Source organism: Euprymna scolopes, chromosome 24 (assembly GCF_053919585.1).
Source record: "Euprymna scolopes isolate OS-2025 chromosome 24, ASM5391958v1, whole genome shotgun sequence".
Lineage (NCBI taxonomy): Eukaryota > Metazoa > Mollusca > Cephalopoda > Sepiida > Sepiolidae > Euprymna > Euprymna scolopes.
The window spans coordinates 58,400,153-58,418,595 of record NC_136505.1 but is presented as its reverse complement, the minus strand read 5'-3'; the positions used below and the strand labels follow the sequence as shown (position 1 = coordinate 58,418,595).

Genomic DNA, 18,443 nt, shown 5'->3' with positions numbered 1-18,443 from the left:
TTCTCAACTTGTACCCCTTTCTCTCCAGCAAGTGATGTCACCAGATTTGTCCGATCTGGGTCCCGGTTGGCCACTGGGACTAGGCTGTTTTTTTGACAAAAGTCCTGGTTGATGAGAGGATCCGGTCAGACATGTTGCTACTCTCCTCACATTGCTTTTGATAGTGTGCAAACCGTCCAGCCCTGGTCTCCTAGGTCGGCATCACTGGAAAGTAGAGATCATTTTGAGCCAGAAGAATAACAAGTCGATAACTGGGCTTGTTGTATAAAAAGAACAGGATAATCATTCACTGAAAGTTGCAAAACTGATCATAAGTTTCTGACTCAAGTTACAAATGATAGGGGACTGGCGGCTTCTAAGTTGGGGCAGTCGATCCTAAGTCTGGGAGCTTGTCTCTTGAGCTTCATTTGCATAATCAAGGGTTTTCCCAAATTTTATTTTGTATAAGTAAAAAAATAAGTAAATTGGGTATCTTTTTGGATAACTGAGTTTCTTTCTCCAAGGCCTGGAGAACAATTAATGGCCACTTGAATTAGTATCCATTATCTTGTTTTTCCTATCTAAAGAAACCCATAAACTTTGACCTGTATTTTGGGTGACCCTTAAACAAATTGAACCACCCCAAGGAATTAGGTTAACTGTTTTTTCTTAACAAGGGTGGCATTGAGATGGGACTTGTAAAATTGCCAAGAGGTGTAATTTCTGACATTTTTGGAGACATTTTCTAATCCAAGATGCCAGCTTTTTCAGCTAGTGTGTTTTTAATGGTTGTTGAGTCTCATCCCAATTATCAGGCAAGAAAACACATTTCTTCTTTATTAATTCGTTATATCCATAAGTAATTGTGTGCGTGTATTAAATCAATACCATTAAAACTTTTCTTAACAACCAGGGTAGCATGTGTCAACCAGGGTAGCATGTGGTCATATCACAGATCTACTTCAATCAATTAAATTTTTTTTTTTATTCACAGGTTGAGCGGTTATTAGAATTACACTTCAAATATCTGGAGAGGGTTCGCCGAGTGGATGACCAAATTGAAAAAGAGAAAATGGTAATTATTCAACAGTTATGCTGATGGAATCTGAAAGTTCTGTTCAAGCGAGCTTTTGTAGCTATAAATTTTATTGTTACAAGAAAAGGGGACCTTTTCTTGTAAGTAAGAAAAACATTAGATGAGTAAAAATGAGATTAGATAGATCGAGATTCGAACCTTGTAAGCAAGGTTCAGAAATAGGGTCAGAAATGTAATGTAGAATTTCGATTGTTCAGTTTTCACATAAAATAGTTTAGATATGTTGATTGTTCAATTCTTTTATGAAAACGGAATTAAAATAAGGTCAGTTAGAAGAACGTACACTAGAAAATTAAAAACATATTGAAAAAAATGTTAGGTCGATAAATAGGTTAGTAAGAATTCTTGTCTGCAGATATGTGCGAAGCACGCATGTTCAGACCATGTGTGTCATGCACGATTTGGACATGCGTATGACGTCATGGCAGAAATGAATTCTCAATATAGGAGCTAGAGTTGAAAATGAGTTAGACAGAGTTGGAGACGGGAGACAGAGCTGACATTGGTTAGAAGAGGGTGTTCCTTTAGAAGCGAAAAGTTTTAATTACGTAATCGACTTTGAATTCCTGGAACCATCATCATTGCAACCAGCCGAATGTAATACAAGAACACATATTTTGTAACTGCGACTTTGTGTCGTCGATTCTACCAAATTGGAGGTAATGTGAAATAATCGTTAATATGAACTTGTATCCTCTCATCTTAATGAACTTTGTTTCCACTCATTCTTAATAATGAACTATATTAAAAAAAACAAATATAAATAAAAATCCCTATGATGTGCATACACATGATGAAGCAAAAATATCTTATTCCAAAAATCACGTAAATTGATCAAGTAGTTTTATTTTTAAATAAGAAAATCAAATTTTATAAGTAACTAAGGAGTGACTATATCTATTCTCTGTGCTTTCCCTCTCCTCTTGGCCAAACATCTATCTGCTATTCATATGCATAAGTAAAACATGCTGCACAGTGAATGTTTAGAAAGATGTTTTTTCTTCTCTAATGTTAAATTTCGGATTTTGACTGTGAAATTTTGACATCTGATCACCTTTGAACATCTGAACTTGTCTAATATTTCAGAAATTGTCAGAGGAGAATGACGAATTAGACGAAGATCTGGAGGACCAATTCTACCTAAGACGACTCGATGCTGGCTTGTTCACGTTACAATTATTAGACTGTGTTATGTTGGAAATCTGTTCAAGTGGAGCAGCTTCTGTGAGAATTCCTTTTTTTGCTTTTTTTTTTTTTTTTTTTAACCATTTTATTAAAAAAATATATGACTCGATAATTGCCTTTGTGATCACACTTTGGCCATTTGGCCAAGATCAAAGTGTAGTATCTGTTCTTCAGATGTGGCACTTCCACTTCTCGTTCTCTTTCAGTGGAGGAGAATTCCTTCATGACTGAGACAATTTTTATTTTTGTACCTTTTCTCCACGTTAAAAAACAACCCCAGTGTCTAACTCTGTTCCGTGGGGAGGCACTGTAATATTTACAATGCCTCCCCACGGGACAATAAAAAGGATACAACATGAGCTTTTGACATGAATCAGCTCTGAGCGTATGTGATAGGAAACACCCAAAAGGTTGTTGCTAGCTGTCTGTTCGCATCAGTCTTCTCGGTCTGACCTACTCTTACCGGAATTTGACTCCAATCTCTCTTATATCTCTCAGAAGCCGGGAGGGGGGATCTCTGCGTCATCCACTGTTGCCAACTATCCCTAAAACTAGCTCTGACTCCTAAATTTATTGACTCAAAATCAGAAAATCCTGTCTGGTCTTATGCCTTAGTCACTGCCACATCCGATTAATAGAAACTGACTACTTTCGCCCTATCAGCTGGATATGACTGATTATTCTGGAACTGACCACCAACTATGAGGTGTCTTCCTGTCTCAAAACTTTAAAAAAATTCCCCTCCACATTGTCTTTTTCTAATTTCACTTTCTATACTTTGCTAATGAATCAAATACAGCTTTCTTTGTATATGTAAGCAAGAACCAGACTATTACTATTTGGGGGGTGGGGTTCAAGCTTATATAATTATACCATTTTTAGTGAAGAAAGATATATTAATAAAAATTTGTAAAAGAAAAATGGGTGCTTGTTAAGATAAAGTAGACAGATTGATTTTTTTTTTAAATATGTGGTTTTAAGCAAAAACAATACTTGCCAGATTGAAAATAGTAATATATAAAAAAAAAACTAGGGGTACCCGGCGTTGCCCGGGTGTTTGGAGGTGTGTGTGGAAACTCCGGGGGTGGGGGAATTTAAAAAAAAAAAAAAAAAAAGTAAGTATAAGGATCGAACCGTTGAGGCAAAGTTGTAAATTAAAGTGTGAAAAAAAAAACGTGCGACGTTAACGATTGCCCCACCGCGAGATGCTAACGGAAAAACGTTTGAATTTATTTAATTACTTGGATTTGGCAGGTGCCCATTTTAATGAGTTAATGAGGTCGAGTTTGACTGCGGGATAGTATTTCATTTACTGCGGAACGCTTTTTTTATTTTTATTTTTCCCAAGATGTTATAGGAAAAAGACTAACCCACATGCGGCGAGCGACAAATGTTGAATATTTATGTTCCCGAAATCGAGCAAATTAAATAGGCAGGCAAACTTCGTTAACTGTGAGATATTACGATTTATATGTGATATAAAAAGTTGTGAACCGACCGACCGCTTCTCTGAAAAAAGCCTTTTGTAGACATACAGAAAAAGCGAACACACATACATACATTTTCGCTTTTATATATATATAAATTACGAAAATTCGTTGAGTAGAAAATTATTTATAGTTAAAAGTATTTTTTATGGAAAATTGGGGGAAATTACATTTTCCCTAGATGTGAACACCTTGGATTGCGAATACAGGGGCATACTTATCTCCCTTTTTGCCACTTTGGCTGGCGTACTATAGTGATAGACTTTTTTTTTTATTAAAAACATGATAGTAGTTGTTCTACTTGATGAATTCTTATAAATTTTAGATATATTACTATTTTCGACATGACATGTAGGTACTGTTATTTTTGCTCTAAACAATATATTTAAAAAAAAAAAAAACGATATGTTGACTCTATCTTAACAAGCACCAAATTTACAAATTCAAATTATATTTTTTTTTTTATTAAGTGAAATTTTACTGGATCATTTTACTAATAAGCCGGGAGATTGGTGTTCAATCCTCCAACGACTTAAAAAATGGTGTTTGATATTTCATGTACTAAACACTCAGCATTATAAGGTGAAAGATCAAGGGCAAGTTGATTAACCTTGGGAAAGAAGTGGTAGGCTCTCTTGCACCTCAGTGTTGTAACTAATGAAAAACGGTCACTTTACTTTTTTTTTTTAAGCGGAATATGTTTTCATTATTCATAAAAAGTGTATTAATAAAAGTATGTTACAGAAGTACACATCATGATTCTGGGGCCACAGCTGCTACAAATCGCAGTATTTACTTCCTTCCCACCGCAGGAAGATGTGGCACAAGGTCAGAGGGTAGAGAGAGTCAAGCCAGTGCCTATAGAGGTGGAGCACTCTAGCCTATTAAATTGCGTGGGCGATTTTGTTAGCATTCCCTGGTAGGACGTTTCAGGCAATAAGCAATAAACTTACTCTATTCCAAAGAGAGGAGGCCTGACAGATAAAAGGTCACTGAAATAAGTTTCTGCTGGACTGATTCTCAAGATTAGAACCTCGACCGACATGTATCTGCAATCTTGATCTAATGCCAAATGAATGGGGTGAATTGTTATCACAAAGTTTAGATATAACTGTAGTTATTGTCTCTGGGGAAGTCCATTATTTCTGAAGTGGGTAGATCAGCTTTACCCCATAACATTTTTATAAACTGAAAGGTTGGTGCATAAGAATAATAATCTAAAAATTATTTTGGAAAGAATTTCTATCTCTGTTTCTACTTTTATATAAAAAGAACTGTGTCTGTGTGTATTCCCATGGACTCCTAAACGACTGGGCCGATTTTTTTTTTTTTTTTTTTTTTTAATATATTTAACACAAATGTGCTGTATGTGTTTGGCAGTGTTCTTAGATAGGTTTTGTATGGGAATGTTTTCAATAAGTATCAATAATTGGAAAAAAATCCAATGAAAGAAGGAACAGACGATGTTGACTAAAGTTAACTCTTTATACAGCCTAACATCACAAGTGCATTTGAGAAGTTTTATTACCACACAAGCATATAAAATAGTAGGTCCTTTGATATGAGAGGAGCGCATTCAAAATTAATGTTTCTATTTAGAGCACAATTGAACCATGATACTTGATATTTGCATTTTTAACTTTAATTCAAGCCATTATATGTAAAAATAATTTTATAAAATCAACAGTAGGTTCTCTACAATGCTGGATTTTGCCAGCATTAAAAACCGACCTTGTGTTTAACTCCGTCCTCGTGAGGAGGCAAGTAAATAGGAACAGTAAAAATATGGGAGTGTAAAACATTCATTGATCCTCATTAAATCCTTGGCAACATCAGGTCTCCCTGCTAGTTCAGTAATAAAAAAAAAAAAAATGTATTTTATGTTTTGGAATTTTTGAGAGGAGGAGTGATAATTTGTGTTATTTGATTGTTATTCCCCCCTTCCCTCCTGGTTGAAAAATTTTTTGATTGATCACATTATTTTTGTGGCTCTTTTTTCATATTTCTCAACAAAAACTGAGTATATAGTAGTTTTTCACAGTGGTCAACTCAAATATACATGTGTTAAGGCCTGAAACTGCACCGTTATCCATTTACACTGGGATTCGGCCATCCCCAGAGGCTTAAAAGAGGTAAAAATGGCCCAAAATGACACTTTTTACCCCATAGCGTTTGATCCATCCATTAAATTTTCCTGAAACTTGGCCAAAATATGAAGGCCATTGTTCTTAATATAAATTCAGTATGGGTGACCCTGGCAAAATTCTGGTTCGCATACATTTGGGACTTTTAAGGCTAAAAAAAACATGCTTTTTTGGAGTTCTTTTTTCATATTACTCCAAAACTTGATATGTATGTCTATATAGTGGTTTTCCATGGTGCTGAATTCAAATATACATGTCTTAAGGCGTGAAACTGCACTGTTTGTCCATTTTCACTGGGATTCAGCATTCCCAGGAGCTCAAAGAGGGTCACAAATGCCCCAAAATTGCAAAAAATGACACTTTTTAACTCCATAACTTTTGCCCCATCCATTAGATTTTTCTGAAACTTGACGAAAATGTGGAGGCAACGTTGGCCCTTCACAATTCTCACATTCATCATTTCTTTACTATTTTTTGTGGCATCATCTCACATAGCACACCAGAGACGTACCATACACATGCAACTTGTTTTATTTATTTCTTTTTGTATTTAGATAGAAATCAAATTTTAAATGTTTACAATTTGTGTACATCATCTCTAATCCTAAAAATCCCTGAAAGTTAATCTTTGTGTTTTAAATGTCGCCATTATTTACTTTCGTCTTTTTCTTTTACAGGTGAAACAGAGAGTGATGCAAATCCTGAACATGCGAGGTGGATCATTAAAGGCGATTCGTAACATCATGCGAGGTCAGTTACTAACATTTCAACTTTGGCTTTGTTTTACTTTGGTATCCCCGTTGTTCTGCGAGACTGTGAACATGGCAGTGTATGTGAAAAAATCGTCCCCAGCAATGTTTTATGTCAAATGTTAGTTTTATTTTTTTTAATTTTTTTTACAATTACATTACAAACTTTATTTAAACTTTTTAACAAATTTTTACAAACATAAAAAAAAAATAGACTTTATAGATCTTATATAATATAAACTTTTGACATTTATTTAACTAAAATATATGCTGGCAAATCGTCCCCGGTTTTTCTGGCGGCAGCTAATCAAAGACAATTATTTTTGGGAATATCATGTATTGGATACGTTTTTTTTATGATGTTTGATTAAAGTACATAAAAAAAATGTAAAAAAAAAAAAATTAAAAAAAAACAAAACTTTTTGTTTAAGAAATTTTAAAACTTTATATTATAAAATATTTATAAAGTCTGTTTTTTATGTATGTAAAAGTTTGTTAAAAAGTTTAAACAAAGTTTGTTATGTTGGAAAAAATAATACCTCATCTTTTTATTAAAAACTAGCGGGGGGGGGTACCCGACGATGCCCGGGTGTCTTGAGGTAAATCAAAACTCCGGGGGGAGGGGGGGGTTAAATAATAAAAAAAATGTTTTGGTAGGTAAGTATGAGAATCGAACCCGTACCCTCGAGTTGGAAATTAATGTGTGAAAAAAAAACCTGCTACGTTAACCATTGACCCACGGCGACAGCAGACAATGTTAAGCAGGTTATTTAACTATAAAAAGAGGCGTGCGCAATAAAAGTTAACTCTGCTGTTTCCATTTGACCTAATTAAGAAGGTCAAATAAAAGTCACACAGCGTTTGGGTTTGTTTACCCAAATTTAACTGTTTCTTTTCCCAACAGATGTTGGGGAGGGGTGTCTGATCAAAGCTGATTGCTTCTGGACGTTTTTCCCAGCGCGCAATGCCGAGAAGACGTCGTTTGAGTTTAGTTTCACATATTTATACTAAAAAGCCCAATAATCAACACGCGAGAAGCCAAAATAGCAATAATTTTGTAAAAATCGACGTTAGTAAATCTATACGCTACGCGCTTTTCTAATTCCTAGATATTATTATATAGGACCTATATACACAGTTTTAAGCGATAGTAACAACCCCAGGAGCGTGTGCGAAAGAAGCCTTTTGAAGACATACACGAAATGATCACACACATTTTGCCTTTTATATATATAGATAAACTGACATTTGCCGTTTGACTTAAAACATTGCCGGGGGCGATATTTTTCGCATACACCACTATGTTCAGTCTCACAGAAACAACGAGGATGCCAAAGTAAAACAAAGCCAAACTTTGTTTTTTATTATAAAATTAACACTGCAAAAATTTTTCTGTTAATTTTTTCCACAATTAATCTCATTTTATTAATATAGTATTAGACTTTTTTGTCAACTATAGTCTTGTAACTTTTTCCTTTCCTTGAATGGCTAACATATTTGGAATCCAGAGGATTGAACATGGTTGATGGGGTCTCTTTCTGGCTTGGTTTGTTTCATAACTGACAGATAATGAACATATCCTTAGTAGAGGACAAAGTCATGGTACTGTTCTGGTCGTCACTTTCTCAGGTGATAAAACAACAGACCAAATTCTGGTAGCTTTTTTGAGTGGCTTCTCCATCAACACTTCATAAATGTCGGTATATTCTCACGTGCCATGTTATGCATGGATACGTGATCTTTTGATGTATTTCCAGTGTGGGTGACTAGGTCCATTACTGCCATGCTAATGTTTTGGCTTTAGATTCAACTAGCTTGGGTGCTTTGGAGGTGTGTGTTGAGCAAAAAAAAAAAAAAAAGTGGTAGTAGGCAGGCAATACTTTACACAGAATAGCCAAACAAATACCCGAGACGATGCCACGGTAGGAATTTTGTTTAACTCAATCACAAACAAAGGAAAGAAAGGATATCCGTTGGCGAATGTGAGATATTATGATCTGGGAAGTATGCGAAAACTTCTTGTGGAATCTAACCGATGCGAAAACCACGTACACAAATGCTTGCGCCCATTTTTGCCTTTTATATATTAGACTAGCATGGATACCCCGTGTTGCTTGGGTGTCTCAAGTAAGGAAGCCCCAAAAAATAAATGGAAAGTAGTAGAATAAAAATAGTAGGCAGTTTGGGTGAAGAGAGGTGTTAAAAAAAAAAAAAAAAAGTGGTAGCAGGCAGGCAGGCTCAAACCTGTAATGCAAAGGAAGAAAAGAAGGTAAAAAAAATAAACGTGATGTCTTTGCCGATGCGGCCATAGCAAAACCGGAAGTCGCGAACGTTGAAATTAAGGCTAGTCAATCGAAAGGAGATGATGACTTGCAAAAATGTTGGCAGAAAAACTGACCACGCCTTATAGAAAACTGGCGAGTTGAGGGTAAAGGAATTAATGTTTTTGGCCAATTTTTCGATATTTGTCGTCTGAGATATCAAGCTTCAAAACGATACTGATCTTGTAAAAGATCAGTCGCGTGTGTCAAAACGTTTTGGCAACAAACACCCACACATTTTGCCCTTTATATATATATATATATATATATATATATATACACTAGCTGGGGGGGGGGTACCCGGTGTTTGGAGGTGTGTGTGGTCACCCGGGTGTTTGTGTCTGGAAGGGTGGGTTAAAATAAAAAAAAAAAGTTTTGGTAGGTAAGTATGAGGATCAAACCAGAACCCGTGAGGTATAGTTGGAAATTAAAGTGTGAAAAAAACACGTGCAACGTTAACCATTGGGCCACCGCAACATACTAACGGAAACACGTTTGAATTTATTTAACTATTTAGAATTTGCAGGTGCACGTTTTAATGACTTAATGAAGTCAACTTTGACTGCGGGGTAGTATTTCATTTACTGCGGGAACGCTTTTTTTATTTTTATTTTCCCAAGATGTTGGGGGGGGGCAGCTCCCCATAAAAGGGGGATTGTCCAAATTGAATAGCAATTGTCTGATATAAGGAAAATATTTCCACATTGATCAAATCTGATTGCTTTTGGACATTTCCGGCGATCGCGACAGGAAAAATACCGCCAAAATTAGTGTCGCTTTTATTATACAAAAGAGCTTAATCCACATGCGGCGAGCGAAAAATGTTGAATATTTATCTTTCGAAAGTCGAGTAAATTAAATAGACAGGCGACCTCCGTTGTTAACTCGTAGATATTATGATTTATATGTGATATAAAAAGTTTTAAGAAATTGTGAGGCGACCAACCGCTTCTCGGAAAAAAGCCTTTCTTGGACATACACAAAAAGCGAACATACATAAACACATTTTCGCTTTTATAGATATATATAGATAGAAGACTAGCAGGTTAATGCCTGACGTTGCCCATGGGCTAGAACACCCCACACTCCCTCCTCAATAAATCAAAACAACTTTTCTTTCAATCAATATAGCAGAGAATGTCCGTGCAACCGGAAAAAAATAAAAAATAAAAATGACCCGCGGTGGGCAGACTTAAATGTGAAAGAGGGAAGGAGGAAAAAAAACATGGGCAAACACTTTTGCCCACACAGTTATGATGTCATAACGTTACAAAATAAACATAGTTTTAGTTTAACATGTGTGTGTGACTTGCGGAAAAAGAGACGTGATAAACAGGACCCCCCCCTCCAAAAAGTTGTCCAGTTGATCCTCATAGAATAAATCATTTTTTCTAATTTTCTCATATTATGCATCCGAGGTATTGCCATTTAGAATAATACTCCTTTTGTGCTGTTCTGATGCGAATGACAGAAGTTTTTAGCAAACATACAAACACACACACGTCTGAGATTTATATAATAGAAGAAGATATAAAAATATAATAAATTTTGAATTCCAATCTTTTGATGTGACACCTAGCATAATATACTTTGTATCTTACAATTTCAATATGTACATTTTTATCTTATAAATATGAAATATTATAGCTAAGTTACAATTATTTTTTGTTTTAATTTTGATAAAAATAAAATGTGCAAGCAATAAACATTGGAAAGAAAATAAAGCTTAACGAAAACAATTTTTTTATTAAACATGGTTGAATAAAAGAATGCTGCCTAAATACATGGAGTATGATTGTCACATCTGTGCTGCTGCACCAATCTTCAACATCTCCTTCTTGAACAAAATGTAAAACAGAATTGTTAACCTAATAGGTACCACACTGTCTGCCAAGCTTCAGCCTTTGTTGCATCACTGTGCCTGTTTTACAAATACTTCCACAGAACATGCTTTGATGAACTTGATGTATTTGTACTCTCACAATAAAAACATACCCGACTTTCAGCAAAATAACACCCTGTCACTGTAAAGATCCCTAAATGCCATATTTTCTATGCTAATACTTTTTTCCTTCCCCCCCCCCTGCTATCCAATTCTCCAACTGTAGAAGTTTAAATGTAAGGTAAACAAATACTTTACATCCTTAGTCCTCATCCAGGTTGCTCCTTATCACAGTAAGCTTTTACTTTTCAGTAGCACTTTGTCTTGTTTAGGGATGATCAAAAATTAAACATTGTATTTTTATTTTTTTAAAATAAAAATACAATGTTCAGAACACAAACAACCGCATTCATTCTTTCTGTTGAATTACTGTCTATGCTTTTATTTGAAGAAAACAATATTTGATTTCTATTTTTATTCTTTTTTTCCTTGCAGAATATGCCGGTAATATTGGTGATGCCAAAGATTCTGAAACGAAAGCAGCTGAACAGAACAGAATTCTTCAATTAGTTGACAAATTCTAAAGACTTCATAATCCATTTTTACAGACGCCATCATCAAACCATTCTTGGATGTACATAGAAATCTGAAATAAAAATAATTCCTAACCTTTTCTTTTACTATGATTTTCCAATTTGTTCAGTTCATTCTTAAAATGTTCTACATTTGTGCAATTTTTTACTTGATTACGAAATTTGATCCAGAAATCTAATTGTAACCATTTGACATGATCGTAAAAACGTTTGCTAATGAGCCAGGAAACAAGGTTCAATCTTTGGTCGAGTCATATTAACACTCAGAATTCTAAAAGGTGGATCAAGGACAAGTGGAGTAATCCTAGGAATGGAGTGACACTCTTCTCTTCACCACAGTGTAATAGCTAATAAAAAGGAAGCCTTTGGGTTGTTCTCAACTAGAGTCAACCACTTGTGACATTTGATTTAGTTTTTCAAATCTTTCTGGTCAGTGTTAAGATAGATATTAAAAACAGTGTTCTATATTTAGAAATGACATTTTGAAGGTTTAAAATTTTTCTATTTAGTAAAGTAGTTAAACCTCATGATCTTAACCTACTTTTATAGTTAAGATTAATTTTGTCACTATTTTTTTTAAGTCTTCTAATTATATTCCAATTCTCATGTTTGGCTGCTGGTGCCCAGTCTTGATCACAGTATTCTATATGAGATCTTATATTCTGACAATAACACTTAAGTGATTTTTGGTGTACAATATTTTTTTTTTACATTACAAATACAAAATTTCTTTGTTTTTTTTTTGTATGGGTGTTGAAGTTATGGACATGCACCAAAGTTTTCATCAAATTGCATTTTTTTTCCATCAAAATGGCCCAAACAGAGATTTCTTCAGCTTTCTTTCATGGCAAGTGATAAAATTTTTAAAACTGAGGCATCTAAATAAATTATTCAAAATTTGGTTGTTTACTTAAAACTAAAAGATAAGACTTCCAAGGATAGAAAGTCCTTTACTATCTAGCTGAGGTTTGTGGGGAAGAGGGGGGGGGGAGCAGTAATGAAGTTTCTACTAGAATCAGGGGTGTTTTAATGTTCAGCCTAAAAGGTTAATAATAAAATTAAACAGATAATTGTTCAAATATTCAAATGCATGAAAGAAATGAGATTTTAGTAATGCACAGAAAACAATTGTCGGCATTTTAGGTTTTAATGGATTAATGCATTCAGAGATATAGCAGTTTGTGTTGCCAGACATAGGTTGTGATGTGATACTTATCTGTCATTTTGTTTATTAGTATCATTGGGTCCGTTCTCTGGTTAATGAAAAGTGTCACACTCATTTTCAATAGAGATAAATGATATACAAATAAAAGTGGTCATACAATTCAGGCGCAGTTTTACAATCATTCACTGTGCCAAGGGAGACAACTTTCTTATACTAAGATTCGTTTATTTTTTCATCTAATTTAGGATGCTCGATGCAGCAATATTTCTTATTAAACCAAAACATTAAAAAAAGAAAGCTGCAACATTTTTCTTTAATGTAACAAAGTTGATAATAATGATAATAATAATACAAAATGTAGTCTTTACTTTTTTTTTTTTTTTTTTATAATTAAAAAGTAAATATTATGGCAAGGTATTTAATAAATTATAGTTTATAACATTTTTTTCTTTAACCTAAAAAAATACAAAGAATGAAATTCTTTAATAAAACAAGGATGAAACCTTTAAAGCTGCAGTAACTTTTTTTTTTTTACTGTAACAAGCTTATAATATCAATAACACCAACATCTAGTTTTTAACATTACAAAAAATGAAAATGCGACGATTATTGTAGATGAATTGTAATTGTTTTTTAAACAAAACTGTGATTTATTTTATACTAGCGGGGGTACCTGGCATTGCCCTGGTTTTTAGAAGTGTGTGTATTGGTGGGGGATAAAATGAAAACAAAGCAAAGTCATAACCCTGTTTAAATATGATAAAAACAAACAATGTTAAAACTATAAAAAAAAAATTTTTTTTAATGAACGTGATGCAATACGAACGGTCTGGTGGTGCCCGTGTGTTTGAAAAATCCCAAAAAAGTTTGAAAGGGGGTGGGGTGGGGGGCTGGAACTCGAATCATTGAGGCGAAAGCGCCAAAAAAAAAAAAAAATGTGATGAATTAACTAAAAAGTGAATTATGTCAAATATCAATTCCGCAGTGAAGTTTTTTTGGTTTAGTTTCAGTAGTCACATCACACTCAAATTCTAAATGAATTTATTTGTTTAAATTTTAATTTAAGTGTAATGCAAGTGAAATCACAATATTGTTGCGTTGTAATCTTTGTAAAAAATAAATGTTGAGTTGAAAGTACTAATAAATAAAGGTCATAGTTAGATTTCATGGTTAGTAAAATCCAGTTAGTCTCGCAGATTGTGTCTTACACTAACGAAAAAAAAAAGCAAAAAGAAAATAATAGTAATCGTGTTTTCGCGTTTCTTTTTTAAATGTTTTTTTATTTGTATTTTATTATGGAAAAAACAGAAAGCATAAATCAGGGGGGAAAAAAAGAAACGGCATAAGTAACCTTGTATGATTCCAAACTGGGTGTGTTTCTTCGTAGTGTTCCTTGTGAATGCATCCGCTGCGGTGTAAATGGAGAGAGGAGAAAGGAGGAATCTAATAGAAAAGATGTTGCAACTTCCATTGAATCTAAGTGATTTTTGGCCGTGGATTCTCACCGGAAAAAATATAGGAATGTACCATTGTCGAGGAACTGTAGAGGTAATAGGCCTATAGCAAACCTCAGATAATTTGCATGTAATGTCATGATTTTTAATCCTATTAAGGTCAAAGTTGGAGGGGAAAAAATGAGTTCATTTTTTTTATATAGAGATGAAATATTTTTTTACACAAATTTAAACAAGATATTGCTCCTTGATAGAAATTAAAGAAATTAATATTCTTGGGAATATTTGACCAGTTTCTCGTTTTCACCACAATTTTCATGCAAAAAAAGTTGTTTCTATAAAATAAATCGCAGTTTAATGTTAAAAACTAGATATTGGTGTTATTAATAAGTTTTGTTCAGTAAAAAAAGAAAAAAAGCCACCAGAACCTTTTTCATATTTTCATCCTTGTTTTATTAAAAAGTTTTGTTTGAAAAAAAATAACTTCCCATCGTCGCATTTAATCTCATAGTAAGTGATGAAAAATGTAGAAAAGTTGTAAAGACATCTTGTATTATCAATGTTATCAACTTTGTTTACGATTCCTCTACAGCTCTTGTTGCATTTTCATTTTTTGTCATGTGAAAAACTAGATGTTTTTTTTATTTATTTTTTTTATTCAATTTTCACCCCAAACAAGGCACAGTGCCACTTTGAAGCAGGGGGCTATTATCAGGGACTTAATTAGCGGGGTCATTATGAAGGGAGATGAGTAGAAAGATGTTTGTTAACATTACACTTGAACTTCTGCATATCATTGCAGTTGGGAAAGCAGAATCCCGGAAGGGAGTTCCAAAGACCCACAGTTCTGGGGAAGAAACTATTGGAGTAAAAGGCTTTCTTGCACCTAGGGGTCTCTACTGTAAAGGGATGAGACTTAGTAGCTTATCGGGGGGAGGTACAAGTGTTTGCAGTTCGTCAGAGCATTCACCATTAAAGTATTTGTAGAACAGGCAGAGGGATGCAACATCTCGTCGCTGGGACAGAGGCTGAAGCCTAGATGACAGTTCAGGACCTATCAGGTTGGCGACTCTCTTTTGAACCCTGTCCAGGAGTGAGAGACAAGCAGCAGATGCACCAGCCCAGATGTGACAACAGTACTCCATACATGGACAAATGGTTGCCTTATAGAGGTATAGGATACTGTCAGGTGTAAATAGTTTTCTAGCACGGTAGAAAACTACTTACGCCTGACATGTTTATGTTATTAATATTATAATTTTTGTTACAGATAAAAAAAAGTTGAGTTTCATTCTTTGTATTTCTAAAGGTTAAAGACTGATTTTTTAAAACCCTTACCATAACATTTACTTTTTAATTAACAAAAAAAGTTGACACAGCTTTTCTTTTTTTTTTAAATGTTTTCATTTAATGAAAATATCGTTGATATTTTTTCTTAGTAGTCGCGGAAAGACTACATTTTGTATTATTAATGTTATCAGCTTTGTTACATTAAAAACAATTCGTCGCAGCTTTTTTTTAATTCATTTTTTTTTTTTTTGCTTCGATTTGCCCCCCCCCCCCCCAGACAAGTTGCAATATGGAAAACTTAATCACTTGAAAATAAAGCTTGAAAAGGTGTTACACATGCACTTGTACAAAGTAAGTTGTGTTAGGATAATTAATCAGAAATTGTAAAAATCAGAACTTTTTGGGGTATTGAAATTGGAAAATTTTCCATTGCTAGTACTAATGATAAAGGTTAAAGGTTTATTGATTTTTAAACTATCAATGAAATTAAAATCTCTACCCCACCCCTCTCTATATTTTTACGTTTGCGAAAATATATGCATATATTGTGAGTTTTTACGATAATCTAAAAAAAAAAAAAAAAAAAAAAAAAAAAATCTAAATATTTGGAGATTTTAAAAGAATCGGAATTAGGAAAAAAATTAGTCCTCCTATCACTAATAGGAACCATCATTTATATATTAATACGATAGCGTGTGTGTTATTTTCTGTGTCATGCTTACATCCGGGTCGTTCAATTATGTACTTCCATTTACCAAGAATTCTTTATAAGTTTTGGTTTTGGTTTCAATCATAATATTTTTTTATAAATAATTTTATCAAGAATTCTTCATAAGTTTTGGTTTCGATTATAACTGAAGGAACTCAAGTTATGAAATATACTAGTGATGAGACGGTTCCAAAATTTTTCTCAATTCCGATCCAATTATCGACTGTTCTAAATTTCTGATTCCGATTCTTTTAATATTTATAAATATTTAATTAGAGATTTGTTGTAATTTTTTTATCTGTAAATTTTCAAATTATTACATAAAACCTCAGGTAATTTCAGGGTATACTATTTTCTGAAATGTTTTCCTTGTAATGTATTGCAAATTGAAAGACAACAAAAGGTTTATTTTGATTTTAAACAAAGCCAAATTGTATCAGTTCGTCGTTAATCTACATGCTACTTAAAAGTTTTCATAAACAGTTGAAAATAGTCAACGATTGGTAGGTAAAATGAAAAAACGATGTAAGAACAAAATATTAACAACGCCCCCTCCTATTCTTACGAACCAATTTCTAAATAATAATGTTACTATTTAGAAAACCATTTTTCACATGGAGAGGGCGTTGGGCTTCGTTAACTATTATGTGCCTTCCTTCCATGAATGTTTAAATTTTATTTTAATTATATAAATTTGGTGGGTTATTAAATTGATTTGCTTTGCTGTAAAAAAAAAATAAATAAAAATGTAAATAATAACTAGCAGAATCTGTGGAAATTCATATGTAATATATTGATCTTGGTATTGTGGCGTAAATCGAGATGCTTTGATATTATTGTAAAACCTGCAAAAGTATTAATCTAAGCTAGCAGGGACGCCTGGCGTAGCCAGGTCGTAAAGTATGCTTAAATATCTTCTAATTCTTGCAGCTTTCGTATATATAATTATAGAGTTAATGTTCTATTGATTTTTATATATTATAAAGTTGCAATTTCAAAAATAAAAAAATATGTCCCGATGAGTTGGGTGCATCAGCTTGAGTTCCTTCAGCTGTAATCAAAACCGAAACCAAAATTTATGTAGAATTCTTGATAAAATTATATAAAAAAAAAAAATAGATGACTTAAGTGCCATCAGCTATAATTTAAACCGAAACCAAAATTTATGAAGAATTCTTGGTAAAAATTATTTATAAGAAATAGGAATCCATAACAATTAAACAAGTCACTTGGATGTAATCGTGACACACAAAATACATAACACACACGCTATCGTATTATATAGTATTGTTAAAAGTCATAAAAACCACTATTAACCCTAAGTACGGGTGGCAATACGAAAAAGATAGCAATTACATGTGATTTTATGATTTTGCTGTTCGGCCTTAGGATTACTGGTAAAAATTACTTAACTGCTTAAAGTTTTAATGTACCGAAATGGTATCAGTTTACATTATATTTATATGCACAACTGAACCCCCATTCTAAATTCTAAAATAATGTTACTGTGTGCTCACACATAATCGCCTAAAAAAGTAGAATCTCATAAGTTTTGGGTATTTTAAATGTAAATGAAAGATTTTTAAGTTAACAAACTTCTCAATGTTTGCTCGTCTTTATTTTCGCTCGCGCCAAAACCAAACAAAAATATAAGGAAACATGAAATATTTCAAAGGATATGGTGATCAGACAAAACCAGCGGCAGAAAAAAATTCCAAGCATATTAAATCTTTGATATTAAAGTATGACGTCTCTAAGACACCATATGGCCAAAACGAAAAGCTTTTTAAAATCTGTGATATTGAATCGGCAAGTGAACTCTAGAATATTTACTTTGCTTACAAGAAAAACTAATAAAAACAAATTAGGCTTGGAGAGTCTACATCTGGGAATGGATTTTCAAATATGGTTGGTATAACAAAGGGAGGATTTCCTGGTGTCCAAAGAGGTGCCAAAAAACTTTAATTATTTCAGAAGCCGATGACAATCTGTGCTTGTTTCATTTTTTATTTTAAAGAATCTGTTTGGAATCAGAAATTAGACTGTAATTTTCCCGATTCCGATATCAATTCCGATACCCCAAAAAGTTCTGCTTAATCATCTCAACACTAATATATACATATTTTTTTATTTCTATTTCGATTTAAGCTAATGCACCAAAGTCATATTGATATATATTTTTTTATTTTTGAAATCGCAACTCTATAATAATATATACAAAATCTGCAAGAATTAAAATATATTTAAGCATACTTTAACGGCCGGGCTTTGCCAGGCGTTTGTGTTAGCTAAGGTAAATACTTTTGAAGTTAAAAAAAAAAAGCTACAATAATATCAGAGCGTCACCATTTACACTGAACATCTACAAAATACCAACATCAATATATTA

General features: G+C 33.3%; 1 protein-coding gene and 1 pseudogene across 2 annotated transcripts in view; both read left to right on the top strand.

Annotated features, from left to right (window-relative positions):
- The window catches only part of LOC145246730 (beta-catenin-like protein 1), a 66,340-nt gene extending 54,811 nt beyond the window's left edge, over positions 1-11,529 (top strand). For both annotated transcript variants that reach the window (XM_080108487.1, XM_080108486.1), the window contains exons 13-16: positions 974-1,054; positions 2,162-2,299; positions 6,569-6,641; positions 11,339-11,529. In XM_080108487.1, the coding sequence (XP_079964613.1) occupies positions 974-1,054; positions 2,162-2,299; positions 6,569-6,641; positions 11,339-11,427 (381 nt within the window). In that variant the 3' untranslated portion in view covers positions 11,428-11,529. The remainder of the gene's footprint in view (positions 1-973; positions 1,055-2,161; positions 2,300-6,568; positions 6,642-11,338) is intronic.
- LOC145247011 (U2 spliceosomal RNA) lies at positions 2,384-2,603 on the top strand (annotated as a pseudogene).
- Positions 11,530-18,443: the final 6,914 nt, after the last annotated feature.